A 23,886-nucleotide genomic window follows, 5' to 3' on the forward strand; every position below is an offset into this window, starting at 1 on the left:
GAACACTCGATTGAAAGTCGCGCGAATTTCCCGTCTGTCACTTTCATCGATCGGTTCTACGAGAATCGAGCTTCGCGCGAACGACTCGACGATTCGTGGCACGTAACAGTCCAGGAGTCGAAGATCTGGCAATGTCGAAGTCCAAATCACCCGCGGTGATTTCAAATAGTAAACACGGCTAGAATAAACAGAGGAGATAAACATCGCCGACCTACTCTTACATCGTAATGTATCAACGGTGATTCCTTTAGCGTCACCGCGAATAGTATTTTTTACCGTAACTTTTCAACGAGCGTTATCGATTACACGATTAAAATTCTCCAAAACGATACACTCGACATTCTTTCGTCAAACGTGGCTACCGTCGAAACGCGTTTGGAAAATTTCTAATCGAAACTCGCGCTCGAGGTTTCGAATTCGAGCGCTCTCGATTCGACTCGCTAAAAATCGTACGGTTTTCCGTGTCGAGTTTCGGTCGATTTCGCATCGAAAAAATCCCACCGTTCGATTTTGAAACGTCCTGTACGCGAGCGGAGAGAAACCGCGTAAAACCGTCGAGATCGGTGTATCTCGCGCGTACGCGGGAAAGATCGACACTCGAGAAAGCGTATCGATCGATTCGATCGGGTTGGGCGATAGCGGTGGAATCGATCATCGGTGTTGGTCGGTTCGCGCGTTTCATTTGCGCGCAAGATCGCGAAGCTCTCTGATGTATCGACGGTGTTGTGCTCGCCGCGACTGTTGCACGCCGCAACCACACTCGCCGAGTGTACACGTACGATACGTACGTACGTACGTGGACGCATCTGGTATCGTTTCGTTTCCTCGAGTCGCGTCGCGTCGCCTCGTCTCGTCTCGTCTCGTCTCGTCTCGTCTCGTCTCGCCTCGCGTCGGCTCGTCTCGCGTTCGGTTTTCTCTCGATCCACGCGGTCGTTTCGATCGCCACGCGTTCTCTTGCGATAATCCGTTTCACGTTATTGCCACGTTCGTTCGATATCGTTCCTCGTCGTGTCCATGCGTTTCGTATCGGTCGTCCACTTTCGCCGCGCGTTCTTTTCCTTCTCTTTCGCGCGCGTAACTTCCGTTCGGTTGTTTCTGTTCGCGTTCGAGGTACGTCGAGTAGCTACCGTACGACCGATTCGGTCAGATCGGTAGTTTCTCGGCGATGCGCGGAACGAGCGGAGAACCCGGCGCGCCAGAAGCGAAACCTTAACTCGGTTTCGTTCCCGTTCCCGGTCGTTTCTGGTAGGCGTCGAACGGGTCTACCCTTTCCGCTTTGTTCGCGGAGAGTCGCGCGTCGGTGGCGCGATTCGCGGCGAACGGAGACCCGAAACGAGAGAACCGATCGATCGACTATCATTGTTTCGCCGTTCTACGGCCGTTATCGCGTATTATCAGTCGGTCTGAAAAGCGGTGTACCGATTAACCCAATTTCTAGATATCGATGCACGTACTTACTTTGCGTCGCGTACGTAGCCCGTATCGGTTACGCGTTCGGCTCGGCTCGTCGACGGTTGAACGCGAACAACGAGACGACGCGAGAGTACGCGAGAGTACGCGAACGCGCGCGCGAAAAACACGGTTAACGAATAGCAGGTAAAAACCGACAGGTAAGTGCACCAGGTGCGCTCGCTCGCTCACTCGTTCGTTCGTTCGTTCGTTCGTTCGTTCGTTCGTTCGTTCGTTCGTTCGTTCGTTCGTTGGTTGGTTGCCGGCGTTATCTGCGACCTCCGTGGCGAAACCGCGCGCGTTGTATTTCCTCGAAGCGATTCTCGATAAAACTCACCGGCCACGCGTGCACGCCGCGTTTTAACGTTCGCGTCCGCTCGTACGGTCGCGCGAGCGGAGAAAGAACTCGGAGAACGGCGAGGAGTTCTCCAAGTTGGAGAGACGGCGAACTCGACGCGCGTTTACACCGTCGAACGGGTTCGTTGATCGAACGGACGATTTAAACGGCGTATATCCGGGCGAGATACGAGCGACTAGAATCGACTCGGGTCGGTTATCGCATTACCATAATATGTATTCGGTTCGACGACAGTGCGCCGAGGGGCCGCAGAAAATGTCCGCCACCTTCCACGGCGGTTCCAGCGAGTGGCGCGGAACAAGAGGGGAACGACGAGCTAGCGAGCGAGCGAGCGAGCGAGTCACCGCCGCGGCGTGCTCGTTCTGCTTGCAATTCGGAAGCGAAGACGAATCGTGAAAGAGGAGGAGCGCGCGACGAAACAGGACGCGAGAACGCGAGAACGCGAGAACCCGAGAACCCGAGAACGCGAAACGAGACAAAACCGAGACGGGAGAGCTTAAAGTTTTCACGTTATCGGAGCACGTCTAAGCAACTGATAAAAGTCCGTGTTCCTACGGATAGATAACGCGGAATGGCCCGTATAAAGAGTCACATAGATAGAGGCAGATAAAGCACGGTCCACGGAACAGGTGAATGTTACGAGACAGACCAACGCCCGAACTTCTTCGGTTTGCTTTTGCTTTTGTCGATTCGCGTCGATACGCGGCGCCCGTCCACGGTCACGCGCACCGGTTACGTTTACATCGAGAAATTAACGGACGATACGCTACGCGCGATCGGTACACCTCCTTTATCCGTTTCTTCGTTCGCGATCGCACGCGCGCCGCCTTATCGCCAACTCGAAACGGACTCGGTGCGGTTCGTGTCGATCGTTCGATCGTCGTACACGCCGCGAAAGTGTTTACCGATTTACGCGCGTTCGACCACCATCGAACGGGTGGTGTGCTCGTGGCTCTTCTTCTCCGCGTTCTCTACTCGGATATACACTTTTTACAACGATTTCCGGAGCTTTCCAACCGGTGCTCCACCACGGTTCCCCGTGTCGTTCGCGCGAGCGTACCGCACCGCGCTAGAGAGCAACGCCGATATCTTCTTGCCCGTAACCGTCACGGGGAAACTAAAGAATATTTCATGGAGACAGATCGTTATTGGGGCGTGCACTACAGGTACTGTCCCCCGCTTTACGGATCGATCTCGAAGCCGGAAGGGCACCGTGAAACCGTCCGTCCGTCCGTCCGTCCATCCGTCCGTTCGCTCGATCGTGTGCGCGCGTACGCTCGACGAGTCGCGGAACGTCGATGACTTTTTCGAACGATCTGCCCGGAACACGCGAACAAGAAGACGCTAACTCCAGTGAAACCGAACCAACATTTCCCGTGGTGTTTCTGTTGCAGCGGCGGCATGGCCGGGCAACACTACTGCCTGCGCTGGAACAATTACCAGTCGAACATGACCTCCGTTTTCCACCAACTTCTCCAAACCGAAGCCTTCGTGGACGTCACCCTGGCGTGCAACGAAGCTTCCTTGAAGGCGCACAAGGTAAGTCGATCGCGAGATAACGCGATAGCGACATCACCGCGACCGTCTTAACTCCGCGGAGACTCATCCGGCTCGATAATTTCGATTTCGTTCTTCGATCCGTCGACGACGACGCTACTCGCCGAGTTCTCTTTTTCTCCATCGAGCGTTCCGTGCTCGACCTTAGCTACCTACGCGAGAAAACCTCGTTCCTTTTCCCTGGTGAACACGGTAACGTCCATCCGGAACCGGTCAAAATTCCCGAACGTGAACTCGACCTACCTCGAACGCTATTTTTCTTTCTTTCTTTCTCGCGTAAATTCGAATTTTTACTCGTTCCGTTTCTCTCCCGCTCGAAACTTCCAACCGGATATCCCCCCGATCGGTGCAAACGACGTACCGTGCTTTTTGTTTTCGCGATACATTCGCCGATGCGCCAACCGCTCGCTCGATACCTCGTTTCGTTTGCGCAGGTGGTATTGTCGGCGTGCAGTTCCTACTTTCAGAAGCTTCTGCTTTCGAATCCGTGCAAGCATCCGACGATCATCATGCCGCAAGACGTTTGCTTCAACGACCTCAAGTTCATCATAGAGTTCGTCTACAGGGGCGAGATCGACGTCTCGCAAGCGGAACTTCAGGTAAGGCTCATCGATCACCGATTCCAAACGATGCGCGTAACGCGCGCATTGTTTACCGGGACCCGATCCGCTTCGCGAAAACGGAATCCACTTTATTTAACGGCTTTATTACGCAACTGCGGAGGAACGGATACGCGAACGGAAAACAAGTAAAACGAGAAATGTGTAAGCGCGTAAGTGGCGCGGTGCAGCTGAAACGTTGCGATTAGAACCCAACCTAGAATATATTCTTCGGTTGGACCGTGTGGGCGGCAATAATGGTACTGGTAGAATAAAGTATCGGGGTAGAGTAGCGACGAACCGAGATTCGAGTATCGGGCAATTACTTAAAAATTATTCTTCTCATTTGCGATCGCGTTGCGGAACGTCGAGGTGTCGAAGAACTCTATGGAACGTAACGTTGATCAGAATTCTCACCGTTGAGAGAATAATACCATTTCGAATAATTCGTGTCCCGTGAACGATTCGCCGAATTCCGAAACGCCGCGCGTAACGTAGAAAATCGTGGCGAACGAATAGAGCAACGGTACTCGGCGTTCGTCGAACGAATAAAGCGATATCGCGATCGATCGTTCGTTCCTCTCATCGTCGAAGAATGCGTCCGATTAACGTGCATTTACCAAGTGAAACGAATAGGCACGATGGAACGACAAGACGATCGAGACTTTCTCTTCGTTGCGCATTATTTCGCGTTCGCTCGCATCGAACGCAAAAGAGTCTCGGTAAACACTTTTACCGACAGCGGAAACGTATCAACCTACTCGTCCGTCTCTGCAGATTCGTCGGAAGTTAACTTTTTCCGTCTTTCCGTCCGGTCGAATCTCGCGCGATACAGATGTCTATTTTATCGATCGACAGGTTCGTTCTTTCTCTGCTTTACCGTTCCGAATCCGTTATCGGTAAGACAGCTCCCGGAATGTCCAAGATGGCGCCACGAACGCTCCGACGCAGGGTAAACACATATCTCGTTTCGACAGTTTAGGCGCGCAATCCTCCCTTTCCTCCTCGTATTCCCCTTCCTCGTTCTCAATTCCCTTCGGTACTCGCTATAAATAACGGTACATTCGCGACTAAAGGAGTCGTGTGCGTTTCAAATGTCCACTTTCCCTTTCGCGCACTTTAATTTTCTTGCAATCACGATACCACAGTCCGCCGAAAGTCTTAGTTTGGTTAATGGTTCTGAACGTGCGCGCGCTCGCTCGCGTTTCTAACCTGCTCTGCGGCTATAAACACGTAAATTTGTGTATGCTCCCGATCGAGAACAAAGAAACAATTATCGCGTATTCTCTACCAAATGAAATGCAGTTTCACTTTTAAAAAGGACGAGTAAGAAAATAGATTACTTTGTGGACAATTTTCTGGAGTACTTAGAATGCTTTGGTACGTATGTACGCTACTGTAGTTTTCTAATGTAGAACAGGTTGGCCGGCTATTCGAATCGTTTAACGTCGGACGACGAACTTGCACTGTGTACTGTATTTTGAGTACGAGCCAAATTTAAATTCGCTATTAATTAGAGAGTAAATGTCTTTGTATCGAGGAGTCGGTACAAGGTGAGCCAAAATACGGGAGCTTTCGTTCGTCGAATCAACGTTCTCGAAAACGAAAACGATTTTACCGTACGTTATCGAACAACTGTTTTTCTTCGTCTTTTTTTTTTTTCATTTCGGAGTCGCTCTTGGAAAAGTAGGGAGAATTTCGTTTGTTTTGGCAAAGAACCTCTGAAAACAGTGGGGAAGCCGGGCGTGGGAAAGCATTACCAATTGGTAGGTTATGTGCATCGACTGCAACCGATACGAGCGATCAGCATCGTTCGCGTTCGAGAACAACGAACGCGTAACATCGTTGCTTGTCCGTACAGACGGTGCACGCTAACAGTTGATCGTAACTCGATGCAACGCGGTAACTGTATTTACTTTTATCGCGATGCTTTCGAGTTTCTTTAATCGACGGAGAGCACGAGTCGATCGGTTCGTCCGTCTTCAATGGCGACCCGATACAACTTTTCGATCTAACAGTATTCAGAGTCGAACGCGCGTATGTTTTGCAAAATCATGAATGAATAGTACCATTATTATGCTTTCCACTTTCGCGAGATCAATAAGACAGTCTTCAAACCCCGTCTCGTTAGATTCCATTGTCCGGCAATCAAGCTACTACTACTACATACCGTACCTACCAGTGCAGTGGCACTCAACCATTATCACCTTAGCTATCGATTTCAATGTGTCTGTACAATTTGTAAACTCGTTTCAGTCGCCGTGAAACGGGCGGATAGATTAACGTCGATGCGTTTACGATCGCTTCGTACGTTGCATTCTTTTTTTCCGCGCGTTCAAAAACACACACGAGTAATCGCGGATCGTGCAAAGTTAACGTCTTTCGCGTATTTCGCTAGCGGCCAAGCGAGACGCGATCCATTTCTCGTTACCTACCGAATAGCGTATAATATCCATTCGTTCTTGCAACGACTGTTCGAACTGCTCGATCGAATATTTACGAGCTACCGCGTGTCAACGTCTTTTGACCCTCTGGTGCGAAAATATGCCAGAGAGAACCGCTCGCAAACGATGCTTCGAGTTTCGTTATTTTGCCATTTTTTACCTCCCTTTTACCCCGCTCCGTGAAGCAAAACGTGTTGGCACGCAACGATGCTCACGCCCCTGATTGGTGCTCTTCGTTCAGAGTTTCCTATCTCGTTGCCAGCATTCGCTTCGGACATAATTCTGGGCTGGCCGAGAGTAAACTTGTAAAGCGATTTCTTTCCAAAGAAATTTTTCTAGTTTCGCGACCGTTTCTACCGATCGTATCTTTTTATCTTTTTTTTTTCTCATCGTCGATGCTTTCGTCTTATCGGGAAGAGTAATACTCGAAATTCGTCGCGGTTTTCGATTAACGAATCGACGATTCCGATATCGCGTAATCTCGCGTTAGAAAAAACGTATTTGGAAGGAGAGCAGGTGCGAGGAGTTCGCAATGTTGTATTCGATGTCCGAGAAGCGTTTTACGTTTCATTTTCGGAGAAAAGCCAATAGATAGGGCCTGACACGCGGTCCTTCGACTCGTTGTCCTTGACACGAGAGGTAAGACGACGACGTACGAAGAAAACACATATCGCTCATGTGCATCGAGCTGGACGTACTTACGTATACAGGGTGTCCCGTTTTAACCCTTCCACGCTATTGTCCCCAAAGTTACCACTCGCACCGAAGAACGTTTTCGAAGAAGCTTATTGAATCGTCGCGGTTTTATCGCAAACGGTGGTATTTCGAGTTTTCAAGGTCACCTTCCTTTATCTCGACGCGATCGTATTTTACGTTCCACTTTGGCTAAATTCAACGACCTATAAGTGGGTCGTTCAAGGTCATTCAGGGACACCATCGTGCAATGACCATATGTGGCACAGAATAGGGAGAGAAGCAATACATCGAGGTATGGCGGTGGACCATAATAGCAGAGGGGAGATTTTGTCCATTTTTCCCGTCGAATTTACGCTCAACTTTGTTCCTCCGAATCGCGTTGCTCCATTTACTTTTTTTCTTTCTTTGTTAATCCGCTGCTAGGTAAAACGAGACGAATCCAACGATACGCGACAGAGGAACGTTCAGTAGTCGCACGGGATCGGAAACGAGACACGTGATTAGAATATTTTTTGCACCGATTACGATAGAGTTCGGAGAAACCAAGTCGACCTTGAAATAGTATTTAAAAGAATAAACAAAATTCGATCTTCGTTCCAGCAGACCCTCCCCGGTAAAATGCAAAAATTCTCTTCAACTTTTATCGCGTACACCTTCTCTCGAGACACCCTGTATGTATACGTATATTCACGGTCACAGCTGCACGTGTCCCTTTTCCGATCTAACTGGAACGAAAGCACCGCGAAAGAATTTCGATAATTTTGCATCCGCGAATGTAATTCAACGAGCGGTGCGTGCCGCGAGATCGGTAGGAAATAGAACGCTTGCAACAAATTTCTACACGCGCGTCCTTTATCAATCGTGTACGCGGCAATCGGGCAAGAAACATCCAAGCATCGCAGGGATAAGGATAGTATGTATTCTCTACTGACCTCGTTCTCGATCGGTATCTCCCTTCTTCGAGTAGTTCGAGAGAGAAATGCGGGCGCGTAGAGGGATCAAAAACGAAGGCACGCAAAAAGTACGCTTCTTCGTTCTTGTCGTTGTTACCGTTTGCGAAGAAACGGGAGCAACGGATCAACGAGTACGGACAAAAGTTCGAACGCTCGTCGAAAAGACGGACGCTAAAGGGTAAACGATGCGTTGCATCGATAGAGTCGATTCACGATGCAATTTAATTTCGAAAGCCACGGTACGCGTTGCATTATTGGGAGTACATACCGCGCGAGCGATGATCGATGTAAGTGGTTGCGAACGATACGAGACTGTTCGGTTATACGTTTTAACTAGAGATCGAATCAATAGTTGCGACTACAAACGAGTCGCTGAACAAGGATTGAACGAGGATTGATCGAGCACGACCGGTATCTATTCGTACATAGGTAAACGCGCCCGGACGGTACTACGTTCGACGGTTGTAATTTAATAATTTCGATCGTCGACGAATCGGCTAGATTTCGTTCGCACCGGTTGGCTGGTTGCTCGCGCGTAGTACGGGTAATAGATTCGAGGAAACCGAGGGAAAGCATCGAGCGTGGACGAAATATTTTTTTGCCCGCAAAAATTCGCAAAGCGCGTACGTAGATGGCACGTTGCTCTCGCGACTGTACCGCTTTCTACGCTTTGGCCAAACCGCGAAGAAGTCGTTCGTACGCGTGACTAATAATTTTCTTCTGTCTCGGAGCGAGCAAGGAGGTTGCTCGAACGAGTGGCAGCGTACGAATGTAACCGAGGTTCTTTGGGTCGTACGATAGCGTTCGTGACCGTGGTCTCTTTATTCCCTTCGATAGATGCGAAGCAGAAGAAAAGCAACGAAGAGAAGAAGAGGGTGGAGAGAGGTACAGCGGCAAAGTCGAACGCGGGAAACAAGAGAATTCGCGCTTCCTCCGTCGACTGTACCCGCGGTTTCTGCAGTGGCGTGCATGCGTGCGCACGGTTGCGCGCCGGTGGTGGTGTGTGTACGCGTGTGCAGCCTGGCCGCGTATGCGTGCGCAGAGAGACGACTGGAGCCGCAGATTCCCTTTGTCCGCGGCGCGCAAGCTCTGCAATTCGCGACTCGACTCCGAGTCTTCTTTCTTCCTCGAGCGCGCACGCGGCGGCTGGCTGGCTGGCCGACTGGCTCGCTCACTCGCTCACTCGCTCACTCGCTCGGTCTCCGTTCGCCTTCTTCCACCGCTTTTCCATCTTCCTCTCTTTCGTTTCTTTTCGGCAATACCGTCCTTCTCCGCGATGCTCGTTCTCCCGAAACCGACCACCCGTGCCCTCTTCCCTCGCCGTGGCGTCTCGCCCGTCGGTGAGTTGCGTCGAGTCGCCTCGCGTCGCGTCGCCTCGCGTCGCCTCGCGCCGAGCCGAGCCGTGCCGTGCCGTGCCGAGCCGCGCCGCGCCGCGCCGCGTCGCACCGCGTTGAGTCGACTCGAATCGGCTCGAGGCAGGGCCGGCCCTACGGACCCTCCGGGTTCCTACGCGGGGCCGGTTAACGACAACAGAAAGTGGGGGTAATTCGATCTTTCCCGCGTGTCCGCCGACACTTCTTAACATGGCGATTATTAAACTATCGTACTAGATTTCCTCACGCTACGATCGTACGCGACGCACGCCCGTCTCGTTTCACCGAACGTCCACTCGCTTCGACGCGATTATAAATATAACGCTTCGCGAGACCGACAACGCTACCGTCCTCCCTTCTTACCCTCGTTTCGTTCAATTTCCATAATTTTTGCCACAGTTTTTTTCTACAGCACCTTCGTTACCCGATGCTCGAAAACGATATGCGAGAGAACATTGGACAAAGGCGAACCTAGGATACAATCTCGAACAACAATCGAACGAACCACTGAATTATGTTAACGTGGGAAAGCGCCTCGTAAAGTAGTCAACGTTGTTAGATACACATCGTAAATTACGATTCGTAATTATCGCGATAATAATACGTACTTATTACCGGTTGCGTCCGATCGACTATCTCGATGCTTTGGACTTTTTTTTTTTTTTTCCCGCCTCTCGTTTTCTACCGCTCCGTTTCGTTCCTCCGAACGTGCGTACGCGTATCTGCTGTAAAGACAGGAAAATGTAGAATGTGCGAACAATCGATAAAAAGTAAAGAATCTCTTCCTATACCCTGTACAATGTAACCGCGTTACGATTGACGTGCGACGGTGGTTCTCGCGAAGTACCAAACAACGCGATTACGCGCGTTAGATTGTGTAGCAATTATTTTCGGACTTGCTGCAAATCTTTCGACGCATCGATCCAAACGACACGATTCGCTCGCGAACGATCCAAATACCGTAATACGCGAAACAAACCCACCTATCCGTATCAACGTCCGAAATTGGACTACGAGCGAGTTCTTTATTCGTCGATGTCAAGGGAAGAAAATTCTTTCACGATTCGCTCGTGATATACGGTGAACCAGGAACCTAACTTTAGGCGTACATCACTGCGACGGTCATCTCCCTCTCTCTCGCGCATATGCACGCATATGTATTATATAATATGTATATACGTATACACGTGTAGTTACATAGATGCGTGTACACACGCGTACATAGATATATACATATATATATATATACATAAACATATATATACATATATATACATAAACATATATATACATATACATATACATATATATATATATATATATATATATATACATATACATATATATGGATATGTAAGTACACAGTCTCGACCGGTGTGTTCGCGCGAGTACGTATCGCTAGCTTCGTCGCGCCTACGGTAGATCGCTTCTGCCCTTTCCCGTTCTCTCGCGAACCTTGCATCCGTCTTCGTCGTACCGTCGCTGAACGCGTTTCCCGGTCTCCGTCCCTACCGTTCCGTCTCGTTCGTTTCCGCGCAGACCGTAATTCTGTCCTCGTTCATCCACGGGAAGTCTTCCTTCCTCCCTTTGGGAACCGCGCGTCCATCTCCGTCGCTCCCCCGCAAGAGACGAACTCTCGCGTTTCTCTCGAGCACCGCAGACTTGCCTTCCCCCTCCCCCGAGGCACCGGCTCCCTCTTCGTCTCCCTCACCGTCTCCCTCTCCCTCTCCCTCTCCCTCTCTTGCTGCCGTGCCGTCGTGCATCGTGCTCCCCGTCACCCCCCTCCACGGACGGACTCTCTTACCCCCTCCCGCTCCGCGCTCGCCGCCGCTTCCCACCGGCCGTCCTGCCACCCGCCGGTTTTCAACCCCTTACCCCGCTGTCAGGGACTGGTCAGGTGCGCTGGCTCGCTCGCTCGCTCCACGCGAATGCTCAATCGCTCTCTATCCACCGACGAGCACGCATCCCCCGCGAGTCTCTTCCTCGTTGTACGCGCTCGAGCGCGGTCTGAATCCGTCCTTGTTCGTCGCGTCGGCGAATTTCGCGGCGTCCTCCGCCTCCTCTTCCTCCTCCTCCTCCTCCTCCTCCTCCACCTCCTCATCCTCCTCCGCCGCTACCTCCACCTCCTCCTCCACCTCCTCCACCACCTCCTCCTCCTCCACCTCCTCTTCCTCCTCCGGTTCTGGCTCTGGCTCTGGCTCTGGTTCTGGCTCTGGCTCCGACTCCGACTCTTGCTCTGGCTCTGGCTCTGGCTCTGGCTCTGGCTCCGGCTCCGACTCTGACTCTGGCTCCGACTCTGGCTCTGGCTCTGGCTCTGGCTCTGGCCTGCCTCTGCCTCTGCCTCTGCCTCTGCCTCTGCCTCTGCCTCTGCCTCTGCCTCTGCCTCTGCCTCTGCCTCTGCCTCTGCCTCTGCCTCTGCCTCTGCCTCTGCCTCTGCCTCTGCCTCTGCCTCTGCCTCTGCCTCTGCCTCTACTCTGCCTCTGCCTCTGCCTCTGCCTCTGCCTCTGCCTCTGCCTCTACTCTGCCTCTGCCTCTGCCTCTGCCTCCTCCTGCTCTCCGCCGCGTCCTCTTCATCTCCTCGCTCCTCCGAATGCCGTGCGCCCTCAGCACGGAGCGCCGAATGCCATTTCACTTTCGTTGGGCTTCGCCGCGTAGGAGATCGGGCCCTGCCAGGAATTATCCTCTCGTTCTACGTGGTCGTAACCTCCTCGTACACGGTTTCGTCTGGCTTTTTCACGACGTCGACTCTACTAACGGCGGCGACACCACCTCGTTTTCTCGTCGTGACTTCTGTGCCTCTGCTTCTCCTTCTCCTCCTCCTTCTCCTTCTCCTACTTCTGTCTCTTCCTTCGCCTCCTCCGCTTCCTTCTTCTCTTCCTCGAGTTCTTCCTGCTCTTCGTTCGCTCGTCTTTCGTTTCCTCCCTCGTCCTCTTCCTTCCCTTCTCGCGGCTTCTTCTTTCGTTCGTTCTCCGGCCGATCGTCAGACGCTCCTCGTGCCTCTTCCTCTCCCTTTTCCTCTTCCCTTTGCGTTTTCCCTTCCTCGTGCGTCTCTGCTCTCTCGACGAGGGACCGTTCGCCTACGGAGCACCGCAGCCAGGTGAGTGATAAACGATACAACTTCCTTCGCGCCAGGATGGAAGAGTGTCTTGCGAGGCGCGTCGCGTTATTACTGCTCGCCGTAGGATGGGCATTGCTCCGATGGACTTCTCGCAACGAGGAAAGAGACAGAGACGGAGAAAGAGAAAGAACAAAGAGAGGGAAAGAGAGAGAAAGAGAAAGAGAGAGCGAGAGAGAGAGCGAGCGAGCGGGAGACAGAGAAAGATGGCACAAGTTTTACGTGGATACACGACAGCGTACTACCCGCCGAACGTTGGACGCCCGTATCGTGCACGTGAGCCATCGTGTTTCAAGATATTTTTGTGCGCCGGACTGTTTCGTGCGGATCTTACTTTCTCGTTTCTTTCGAATCGAGGTATCGCGGCCTGAAATCGTTCGTGTACCGTTTACGAGTTGCCGCGCGTGTATTCGGGACCTCGAGGAGCCGTGATTGCGTGCAAAAGTGTCTTTCTCATGAATGAAACACAGATGCAACGGACCGATACGAAGCCGGACGCGTTCACCAAGTATTTACCAAGTCTGCGACGCTCGAATAATCCGAAAGGAAGATACGGATTACGATACGCGAGGCGTCGATCGAACGCGTGGAGTGTTGTCTGTCGCACACGTTGTGTAAATAACCGCTCGCGCATAATCGTTCGCGAACGTTTTCTAATTCGAGCGTTGCTTCACGCGACGGTTCTCGACGTCGTTCTCCAATCGAAATTCCCGCTGAGAGCTTAATCCGCCACGTGTCAAAAATCTCTACCACGTGTCAAAAATCTCTACCACGTGTCAAAAATCTCTACCACGTGTCAAAAATTCGTCGACGCGTTCGCGATCGTGCTCGAGTGAACGCAAATCGATCACCGTACGCGCTCCGAGGGAAAGATCGCGTTGGGCTTCTTCTCGCGTCGATATAAATACGTCACCGTTCGTTTTACGATCGTCTCGGTGTCGATTGCCACGCTCTCGAAATTATTCTTCCGCGACGCTCGAAAGATCGACGGATAATCCGGTTGTGCACGAGAATCCTTTGGAACGGCTGCGAAACTGCGCCATCCGCATTATCAGCCTTCTCTGCTTCACATTCGTAAACATTCCCGTCACGCGCATCTTATCTTTGCCGATTCGAACGATACCGTTGGATAATCGTAAACCCTTTCGTAGATCGCGAGTAGAATCGAATCCGACGGTGAGACGCGTAATCGCGAGGTATCGGTGCTCGATCGAAATTCCGTTTCGTTGTGCAAAGTAACGGACGCGATCTACGACGCGCGGTATAATTGCAGCTTCGCTCCGAGTCGCGTATCCGCGGACAGTTGTCCCCGAATCCCAGCGACGGGTCCGAGACGGGAAAAATCACGGTGAAAAAAGTTTCGCGGTTGTTCGTCGATGTTCTCCTATCCGCGTAGAAAATTCAACGACCGACGCGTACGTGAAAAAAAGTGTAGCGGAGATTTCGCCGGAACGTAAGACGCGGGAGGGCAAAGTCGCGCCTAACACCTTCGGTGATGCCGGTGTGTTTTAGCGTTTGCTCGAAGAGCACGTGGTGGCCAGAGTCGCGCTTCCATTCAGAAAGGAGGTTATGTAGCGTGGAGAAGAAGAGAGGAAGGTTATGCTCGTGACGCCCGTTACATTATCAATTCCGTTATGGCGCCGTATTCGTAATAGTGGAGACGACCCTACGACCATCTTCGGGGATTCCCCTGTGCGTTCTCCTCTCCTCTCCTCTCCTCTCCTCTCCTCTCCGCTTTCCTCCTCGTTTCTCTCTTTCACGTATCTCCGACCCTCTCCCCTTTCCAGCTCTCTCTTCTTCTCTTCTTCCTGCGCCTCCTGGGTCTCTTCCTACCGGTGTGTCTGTATAATGTACCTTACACCGTCTCCTGGTACGGTCTCACGGAGACCAACCCCGAGCCACCCCTTCGCGTCCTTCCTGTTCTCGTGAAACGTTTCCACGGTCGATCTTTTTGCGGATTTACACCTGTTGGACTTCTCGTTCTATCGCCCCCTTATTTCTTCCTGCGAAAGAACTCCACCCAACGTCGTGTTCTACCTCGATGGGAAGATCTTTCAACGATTCACCCTTCCGACCCACCCGCTTCTTCTCTCTGTTGTTTTTTCCCGCCTTGAGAACGCGCGTTTGTCCCCCGATCTCTCGTTCTCCGTTATTCTCGCGGTTCGATCCCTTTGGGACGAATCTTTGCTCGTTGGCGAACCGCCCTTCTCGGTGCTTCTCAAAGTGGACGGTACCGTGCGAAATCCAAACGAATCGGTCGCTTTCCCCGACGAACGGGACTCGTACGCGACGTAAACGCGTTACGAATTCTCTTCGATACTTTTCCTCCAGCCCGGTTGGTCACCGACTCCCGAACACGACGTTTCCAAAAGGTTTCGCTAGCCCGGTTTACGCGGAGACATAGAATCGGAAGTAGTCGCTACGGGTAGAATTTTTTCTCTCGTCTCGCGTCAATTAGTCTGGGATAATTGGTCGGGCGATGCCCTTGAACCCTAAGTATTGATTGGTGAGGTTGGATTCTGCCGGTGGCTTTCCCTCTTGCCTCCGAACCGATGGCACCACCCCTATGCATCCACCGCCGAACCAACCAACTACCCACCCGCTCCCTAACCCCTGCACCAACACCCGCACTACCCTACCAACCCATTGCCTAGCGTCCGTGGTTCTCCAAGTCCCGTCGCCGTCGTCGTCGTCGTCGTCGTCGTCGTCGTCGTCGTCGTCGTCGTCGAATCGTCGAATCGTCGAAGCGTTGCGCTTCTTCGAACCTTCTTTCGTTTTTTCGTTTAATCGAAACGCGAAAAAATTATTTTACGAAAGAGCGTTGCTCCCACACCCTTGAATCTTGTCGAATCTTATCGAATCTTCGACGCGACGGAGGAGACGTTCCTTTCGAAAATCGATTCGAGACGTTCGATCGTCGTTCGTTCATCGAATCGAGACGATTCTTCTACATCCGAAGCTACGATCATTTTTCAATCTTTACGATCGAAGAATTTTGAAAGTAACTACTAGCGGTCGATCGACCGACCGCGTTCGGTTTCGGCTTCGAACGCGTCGTCGAGGAGTCGAAGCGTGTTCGCAATAGCTTGTACGTTCGACTACCCCGAAACTAGTCTCTATCGCGAGTTTGCGTGCACGCCGGTTAGTACCTAGCTACGATCTCGAGGAAATTTTTGGAAAATCGTGGAACGCCGGGCGTCCCAATTATTCCCTGTTAGCATCGTTACGGCGTCGTTGTCGCCGCCGTGGCGTGCACGTCCGACATGGAAGTTCGATCACCCTGCTGCAACCAATACCACGGAACTCACGGATTGTCGGGCTCGAAGATTCGCGGACATTTCAACGCGGTTATACGTATCCGTTCGCAGCCGTCGGGTGAGAGGAAGCGTGTGAAAGAGACAAAGAGAGACAGAACGAGAACGAGAGTGAGTGAGAGAGAGAGAGAAAGAGAGAGAGAAAGCGGTGAGTCGGGGTGGGGTGGAGAGAGACGCAGAGAGCAACAGAGAGACACAGGATGTGTGCGTGGAAACGGTTGGAAGTCATCGGTGTCGGTGCCGTCGCGAGTGCCGTAGAGAGAATCGGGGGTTGGGGGTGGTCGATACGGCCCTGGGGCCGCGACAGCCGCGTCGGAGGCCTCCCCATTCTTCCTGCGGGCGTTTTTGCCTCTCTGCCCCTCTCTCTCTCTCTCCCTCTCTCCCTCCCTCCCTCTCTCCCTCGGTCTCTCACTCGGACGCACGCGGGTGCGCTCTTCCTCTCTCCGGCTCGGTCTCCTCTCCGCCCCTGTCTCCCTCAGCTGCTCACTCAATCGCTAGCTCAGTCAGATTCTCTCCCTTTCTGTCGTTGCAACTCTCTTCTTCTCTTCCAGCCATACCGCTGTGAACCTAGTCCTACCCACAGCCACCCAGTTTTCCACCCACGCCCGCTTTCCAGCCGCCACCGACACCCCCGGCGCAGCCTGCCTAAACCCCCCACCTGAACCTCTGCTTCCATCGCCTAACTCTTCCTCCGCTTCCTCGGCCCCTTCCCTCCTAGCCGAGCCGTTGCCGCCGCCACCGCCGCCGCCGCCGCCGCCGCCGCCACCGCCGCCGCCGCCGCCGCCGCCGCCGCCGCCGACGCTCTCGTACCGCCTGTCCCCTTGCCGACCCCGCCTAATCGCACCACCCCTGCCTTGATTAAAGAACAGAGAGCCTCAACTTCAACGCGGCCCTCGCTCTCGATCGCTCGGTTCGTTTCTCTCTCGCTCCGAGCGTCTCCTCTATCTTCCGTTTGTCTCGCTTCGCTTGCTCTTTATCGGTTTTCTTTCCATTTTTCGTCCATTCTTCCCCGGGTTTTCCTCCTTTCGGAAGAAAGATTAGTCACGGGGAACGCGGGACAGCGTCGAGTAATTTCTCTTTAGTCGCGGCCCTCGCGAGGACCGAAACAACCGTCCGATGCGATTCTTTTCGGCAGCGATATTTCCAGTGGTCCGTAACACGAGTAAGAGTAACACGAAGTGAACACGAACAACGTCGAACGATATCGTTTGCTCGTTCCACCGTATACAGACCGGATACCTCCTTACCCGATGGAAATCGCGATTCCTTTCGAGACGAGAGTCTCTTTCGTCGGTTGGACCGGTTCGCGCGTCCACGCGTTGTTTCGTTTAGCCGGAAACGGAACGTCTTTTCGTCCCGGTGTGTATCGTTCGGTGGTAAGATCGGTGACGGTTCAAAGGACGACGTTACCCTGCTCGGGAGAGGATATCTCGATTTCTCGTTCGATCTTCTCCGGTTTCTCTGGTACTCTCCTCGACTTCCAGGCGGTTCTTCCGCTCCGGGGAACCGTGAACCGATGATCGTCGACGAGTCCTCTTCGGTTTTCCCAGTTCGCGTTCGTCCGGGGTTTCGATTCTCTCCTCCGGTTTCTTTTCCATCGCTAGTTTCCCTTGCGCGCCGCATTCAAGGTTAAGATCACAAGAAGAGAGCGCCGGAGAAGGTGGAGTAGCGGGGAGGGCCGGGGTCGATGGGGGTACGGGGGGATGGGGGGATGGGGGGTTGGGATGGATGTTGTAGTCTCAGGGAGGACGTCGCGCTGCTCGACGCGGGTCGACGCACTGTGCCGATGAATCGCTGCACGCCGAAACTGGATCGTGAAAACTGATTTTAGACCGAGCCGCGGCCAGACGGCAACTGCGAGATGAAACCGTATCCGTTGGAATGGGGCGTAAGGATGACGAGGTTTTACCAGGAATATGCAAATCCGCCCGGCCCGGCCCGGCCCGTCCCGGCCCGGCACGGCCCGGCCCGGCTCGGCACCCGGCTAGTCCCTTCTTCTTTATTCCTCTCGGAAAGCGGTTTACCGAAATGGGTTTATTCCGTATTTGGTCTTGTCCACGGTGCAGCAACGCCCGGTGTGTGTATTTGCGCGCCGTGAACGGGCGCAGTTTGCGGGAATACTTTGATAATTGTTCACCCCACCGTGCGAGGATTCCAGCTGCTCGTTGCCCGAATATCCATCCGGTTCGTTCTCTTCCTCGTCGGCGCGCCAGCGGACGATCGCCAATTCCAAAGTTTGCCCGCGATGCCACGGAGACGATCCCGATATTCGAAACTCCCCTTGAACCGGCTACGGTCCAAGGATCGATCCCAGAGATACGTCCTTTCCTATCCCGCGATCGAAGCGGTCTCCGATACGCGATAACGCGACAACGCGACCACGCGACCAAGCGACCGGTAGACCTTTCTTTCCAACTTGGACGGTTTTTCCTCGGAACACCGCGCCGAGATTGCAACCGAGCGCGTACAGATGTAATCTCGTCGCGGTGCTACGGGGGTCGATAGTTGGTAATTCCGAACACAGAAACGCCTCGCGAACGAACATACGAAACGCTCACGGGAACCGTACGCGACCTCGTGTTTCAGTCGCTGTTGAAAACGGCCGATCAGCTGAAGATCAAGGGCCTCTGCGAGGTGCCGGAAAGCAGGGACGGTCCGCCATCGGTCAGCCTGAGCTCGCCACCGCGGGAACCCGGCACGCCTAGGATAAATTTCACCAAGCTAAAGAGGCATCATCCGAGATACAAGAGAGCCAGAACCACGTTCGAACCTCGCGCGACCGACTCGAGGCACTACGACCGATACAAAGAGGAGGAATCGATCGAGATCTACGACCGGGAGAACAAAGAGGTGAGACCCCAGCCTCGGAGAAAGTATGCGAAAATCGTGAAGGAAAGTACGATGAAGAAAAAGGTGAAAAACGATTTAAAACCTTCCCGCGGGGGAGGGAGGGCGTTAGGGGAGGAGGGGTTGCGGGGGGGACGCGGGGGAGGTGGGGAGAAAGCACGAGAACGTGACAGCCGTCCGGCGGACGGTGGCACGATCTCGTCACGGTCGTCGCTAAATTCGTACCGGATATTTCGCAGAACCACATAGACTGGCAGGCCGAAGATGAAGATTGCACGGAGGGAACGACAGCAGCAGTAGTATTGGAAACTTGCCAACGGAACAACAACACCAGCAACAACAACAACGGTAACGGTGCGAACAACAATAACAACGGTAAGTCGATTAACCGAGATCGGCGCCCCACACCTGAACCTGGGCGCGCGAGCGCGCTCGCGCGAGCTCGAACACGAGCTCGAGCGCGTGCTCTTCGTCCGTGGTTTCCTCTCTTCTTTCCACGACGAACCCCGGTTCGCGACGGATCACCGAGATCCGTGTAACCGGTGAGATACGTTTCGCCGTCGCTCGCTAAAACTAGGAATTTGCAAGATCGGTAATCGATACGCGATCGTTGGAATCGCGTATGCGGCAAGGGTCCCAGGTGTGGGGCGGTTTACCAGTTCGAGGTACGACAGAACAGACTCTTTTCACTTGAAATAAAAAGGTGACATGTTTTGTCATACAGGACTCGGCCATTACGGTCATCATCCGGATCCTGGGGAGGTAGATCTCCCCCCGGAGACCCAACCAACGCCACCCAGCGCCACGTTAGTCGGCACCACGATCACCCATCTCAGGGATCCGGATCATCATTCTACAGGTGCAGTCTCTCGCGGCGTTTAATCTCGATACGGTGACCACGATTACAGTAATCCCTACGTCACGGCTGACAATTTTCCCACACGAACTCGAGTCACGGGATCGTCTTTTCCCGTTTTCCCATTTTACTCGATTCTCGAACTCGCGAGCCACCTAAGAGCTTTGTCCCGATGAAAACCGAGTTCGACCGCGACCGTGCACGGACCTCGTTTTCCATTGTGCGAAGAAAACGAGTCGCTTTCGATTTACGCGAGCACCCGTACCTTCGAACAAGGTCGCGTTCGCGCTCGTTTTCATCGGGAAAGATTCGCCGGTCCATCGACGACACCTTGGCAAAGATGTTCCGGGAAAGTACGCGAAACTTGTTTCTTCGTATCGATGGACCGATTTGCTCCGTGTCGCTGGAAACACCGTCCACTCGGTTTTCTACGGCGGTGTCGATTTTGCCCCTCGAGAGCGCGTACCGCTCGCAATCGCTATTGTCGTTTATCGACGCAGAAACGTGTTCGCCCGGTGGCGAATCGTAACGGGTGGGGAGTAAAAAAAAAGTGTAGCTGTTCGTTAGACAGGGAGGGAATCAAAATAATTGGTCTAATCGGGCTTAACTAGTTGCGATTAGATTTGCGTTGCTCGGTTCGTAACAGCCCACGCAGCCTCGTTTAGTCCACGCATCTAGCTTTGCCTTCGACGGCGTTTCTTTCGCGGAATCCAGGTGAACCCGGCGAGAGATCTCGTAAAGAGAACCAACCGGGCGTTCCAGCCTCGCGTTCGCGACAACCCCGAACGAATACGTCCCGCGGATGGATACCAGACGAATCGACGTTCGTTCCCGTTTGCTTGCAGAGATTCAGACCTGTGACAGTGTGAAGATTAAGTTCGAAACGTTGCACACGATGGATTCGTCGGATACCATCGACATCGACAGCCACATGTCGGATCGGGCGAGCGTCAGTTCGAAGAACGCGGCGGACAGCGACAACATGATGATGATCACGCCGGAGCTTCTCGGATTGATGCCCTCTGGAAGTTCCGTTCACTCCGATTCCGGTGAAAATAACTCGAGGGGTCATTCCGGGCAGTCCAGTTCCCATCACCACGGCTCCAAGTCGTGGACCCAGGAGGACATGGACGCCGCGTTGGAAGCTTTGAGAAATCACGACATGAGTCTCACGAAAGCCTCCGGTAATTCAAACGCACGATCGGTATTTACTCGGGAACAATTTACATCGATTCCCTTCCGATCGTTGCCTCGATTCTTTTCTATTATCAACGGTATCCGCGTATGTACGTACACGGACTGATCGCGATCGATTTTTAGCTACGTTCGGTATACCCTCGACGACACTGTGGCAAAGGGCGCATCGATTAGGCATAGACACACCAAAAAAGGACGGACCGACGAAATCGTGGAGCGACGAGAGTCTGAACAACGCGCTCGAGGCACTCCGAACTGGAACGATCTCGGCGAACAAGGCATCGAAAGCGTTCGGGATACCTTCGAGCACTTTGTACAAAATCGCGAGGAGGGAAGGCATCAGATTGGCCGCGCCCTTCAACGCGAGCCCTACCACTTGGTCACCGGCCGATTTGGATCGCGCTTTGGAAGCGATTAGATCCGGTCAGACGTCCGTGCAGAGAGCTTCCACGGAATTCGGTATACCCACGGGGACTCTCTACGGTAGATGTAAGAGGGAAGGTATCGAACTGAGCAGGAGTAATCCCACACCGTGGAGCGAGGATGCTATGACCGAAGCTCTCGAAGCCGTCAGGTAAACGTTTCTCTGTTCGTTCGGTTGAAATTTCCCGCACGAAGACACCCGTTCGACCCTTTTGCTACGATCGAGACATTCGTTACCAAAGTACACCAATACTCGATGGATGTTGGCATCGATGATATCGTGCAAGGAACAAAATCAAATTGACGAGAGCAATTGCTCGATGTTCTACAACAGGGTACAAGCGTTTTCGAACTCGTACTTTGTACGATAAGTAATTCACGAGTTCGCGGACGTACTCGCGAGAAGAAGCTACGTTCGAAGTAAACTATAAAACTGCTTGCGTAAAAAATACACGACCGTGTACACGATGTAACATTTTCAATCCACCGTTTTGCCGAGCACATCGACCGAACGATACTTCCTCCAAGCATCGGATATGCATCGATACTTTCGCGGAAGTATCAAATATGTACCAATACCGTTTGATGAGTGTTTATAATTTACGAGGTGGTACTGATAACGTCGATTCAGTGTAGCTCCTATCGAGCCTGACGATTCAATGTCCATAGAATTACCGAAAGTCTGGTATCGTTCGTAATATTAAATTTCACGAAGCGTGTATACATTGTATCGTGTAACGTCTGGTTGGAGGATGAACCGTGATCGTTTTTCGTACGCGCAGCAAGCGCTCTCACCGATGAACGATCGCCGTACGTTCTTCGTAGCGAAAGAGGTTGAATAGGTTTATTTACGTAGCGAAATGGTACCCGAAACGTTTCAGATTGTTCGCTACGGGACACACCGTCGTTATTTCTACGATTAATTTGTCGATCTATCCAGGACACGTTTCGTTCGTTTTGGTGTTTCAGATTAGGGCACATGAGCATCAATCAAGCAGCTATTCACTACAATCTACCCTACTCTTCGTTGTACGGGCGTTTCAAGAGGGGGAAATACGAAGAACCCGTTGTCGGTGAAATATCGCAAGACGGAAGCAGTCCGCATTTCCATCAGAGTCCAAATCAGAATCATTCGTCCGCCGTTCCGGATCAAATGACGTACCAAGGCAGCTGAAACTTACCCCTCTATTAGAGCGCTAAGTTAACTTAATCGTTGAATTTGTCGTCGCAGTTCGATCGGATTGTTCGAACGGTTGCGAAAACAAAACCGAAAGCCGCAAAAAAGCCACCGACCAAACTTGTTACAGAACAATTGGCTGAACAATGTTTTCAGGAATTTGTAAACCGCGGAGCGGGGTTGGGGGTGCGGGTGGGGGGTGGGATCTGGGACGGGGCGGGCGGGAACGGGGGAGGGGGGACTCGCAGTATTAAAGGTGGATTACCGTCAGGAAATATTATGTACATTGTACGATTTTTATGTCGAATCGGAAACGTAGACTAATGATAATTTATAAGAATTATTTATAAAGAACGCTCTGTACAGTCGGGACGAACCCGGTAAACCTACTTTAGCGTGTAAGTCGCCCATGGGCCAATAAGCGAGGATATAAAATGTTTTAAGAACGGATATCTTACTAATTTAAATTACGCAAAATCGATCGATACGTAACTCAATTCGATTTACATCCGTACTCGTTTTTCTACGTCTTAGTTGATCGTTCTACTCGAGACAATGCTTTACTTTATTTTATACTTGCAACGCGATCGAAATCAGTATATCAGTAATAGGGCGTAATGGATGCTTTTCGTATATAAATAAAGAATTTATACATTTGTGAACGTTTAGGTAAGAAAGAAAAGCATAACACGTGCGAGCGCACGCGCGCGCGCGCGCACAACGAAACACACGCACACACCGACACACTTGTACACGCATAATTTATCTACATTTACAAAATTTAAATACGTAACGCTGAAAGTGACGTTCGATAACATTATAATGTACGAAAAGGATAAGATACCTATGTAACGATTTATTTACAATCATTTGTACAATTGCGAACGCAAATGCTTGTATCGAATGGATGCGAACTTTTGTAATTTGCTCGCGCACACGGTTCTTGTTTTCGAATCGTCGTAAACGAAATAGAACTAATTTCTCTTTAACAAATCTTTCGTTGTAATTTTCGTACGCGCAAAATACGAACACGCTTTGTACGTATTTACGAACAATGATACACAAACGATCTTCGGGAAAGGATGACTAATACTCTACGATGCGTTAAAATTACTATTACTTATACGGTCCACTTTATTTTCGCATTTAACGTAATTGCGATATAAGTTACATACTTGAAATAGAGCATACGATGTTGCATTTTTGTGTTTTCGGAAAGGACTGAGTAGAGTACATTAAATGTAGAACAAAAATTCGTTTAGAAAACGTAAACGAGCGAAACTAGAAAAAGTACGCAGAGTTTCTGCAAATTTCATCGATTCCTGTACACAAGGAACATTTTCTCGGTCGTCTCAACTGCCACGTGTAAAAATATGTTAGATTTACTATTAATTTATCATGCTCACACATATTATATAAAAACACATGAATATATACCACTTATAAATATATGTACAGTTTATATATTTTAAATTAAAAAGTAATGCAATTATGAAAATGTCGCTTAGTCATTGTCGACTTCTCTTGC

At 51.7% G+C, this 23,886-nt stretch overlaps 1 protein-coding gene across 3 annotated transcripts in view; it reads left to right on the forward strand.

The window, feature by feature from the left end:
* Positions 1–22,532, forward strand: part of Psq (pipsqueak) — a 32,333-nt gene extending 9,801 nt beyond the window's left edge. For 2 of the 3 annotated variants that reach the window (XM_076315680.1, XM_076315681.1), the window contains exons 2-9: positions 3,202–3,346; positions 3,799–3,963; positions 18,445–18,708; positions 18,945–19,080; positions 19,409–19,564; positions 20,407–20,745; positions 20,882–21,332; positions 22,151–22,532. In XM_076315680.1, the coding sequence (XP_076171795.1) occupies positions 3,202–3,346; positions 3,799–3,963; positions 18,445–18,708; positions 18,945–19,080; positions 19,409–19,564; positions 20,407–20,745; positions 20,882–21,332; positions 22,151–22,355 (1,861 nt within the window). In that variant the 3' untranslated portion in view covers positions 22,356–22,532. Of the gene's footprint in view, positions 1–3,201; positions 3,347–3,798; positions 3,964–12,004; positions 12,527–18,444; positions 18,709–18,944; positions 19,081–19,408; positions 19,565–20,406; positions 20,746–20,881; positions 21,333–22,150 lie in introns of those variants that run through there. The other variant, XM_076315679.1, reaches the window with a different exon arrangement.
* The last annotated feature ends 1,354 nt before the right edge of the window (positions 22,533–23,886 follow it).

This window comes from Ptiloglossa arizonensis, chromosome 7, assembly GCF_051014685.1.
Source record: "Ptiloglossa arizonensis isolate GNS036 chromosome 7, iyPtiAriz1_principal, whole genome shotgun sequence".
In the NCBI taxonomy this organism is placed as follows: Eukaryota; Metazoa; Arthropoda; class Insecta; order Hymenoptera; family Colletidae; genus Ptiloglossa; species Ptiloglossa arizonensis.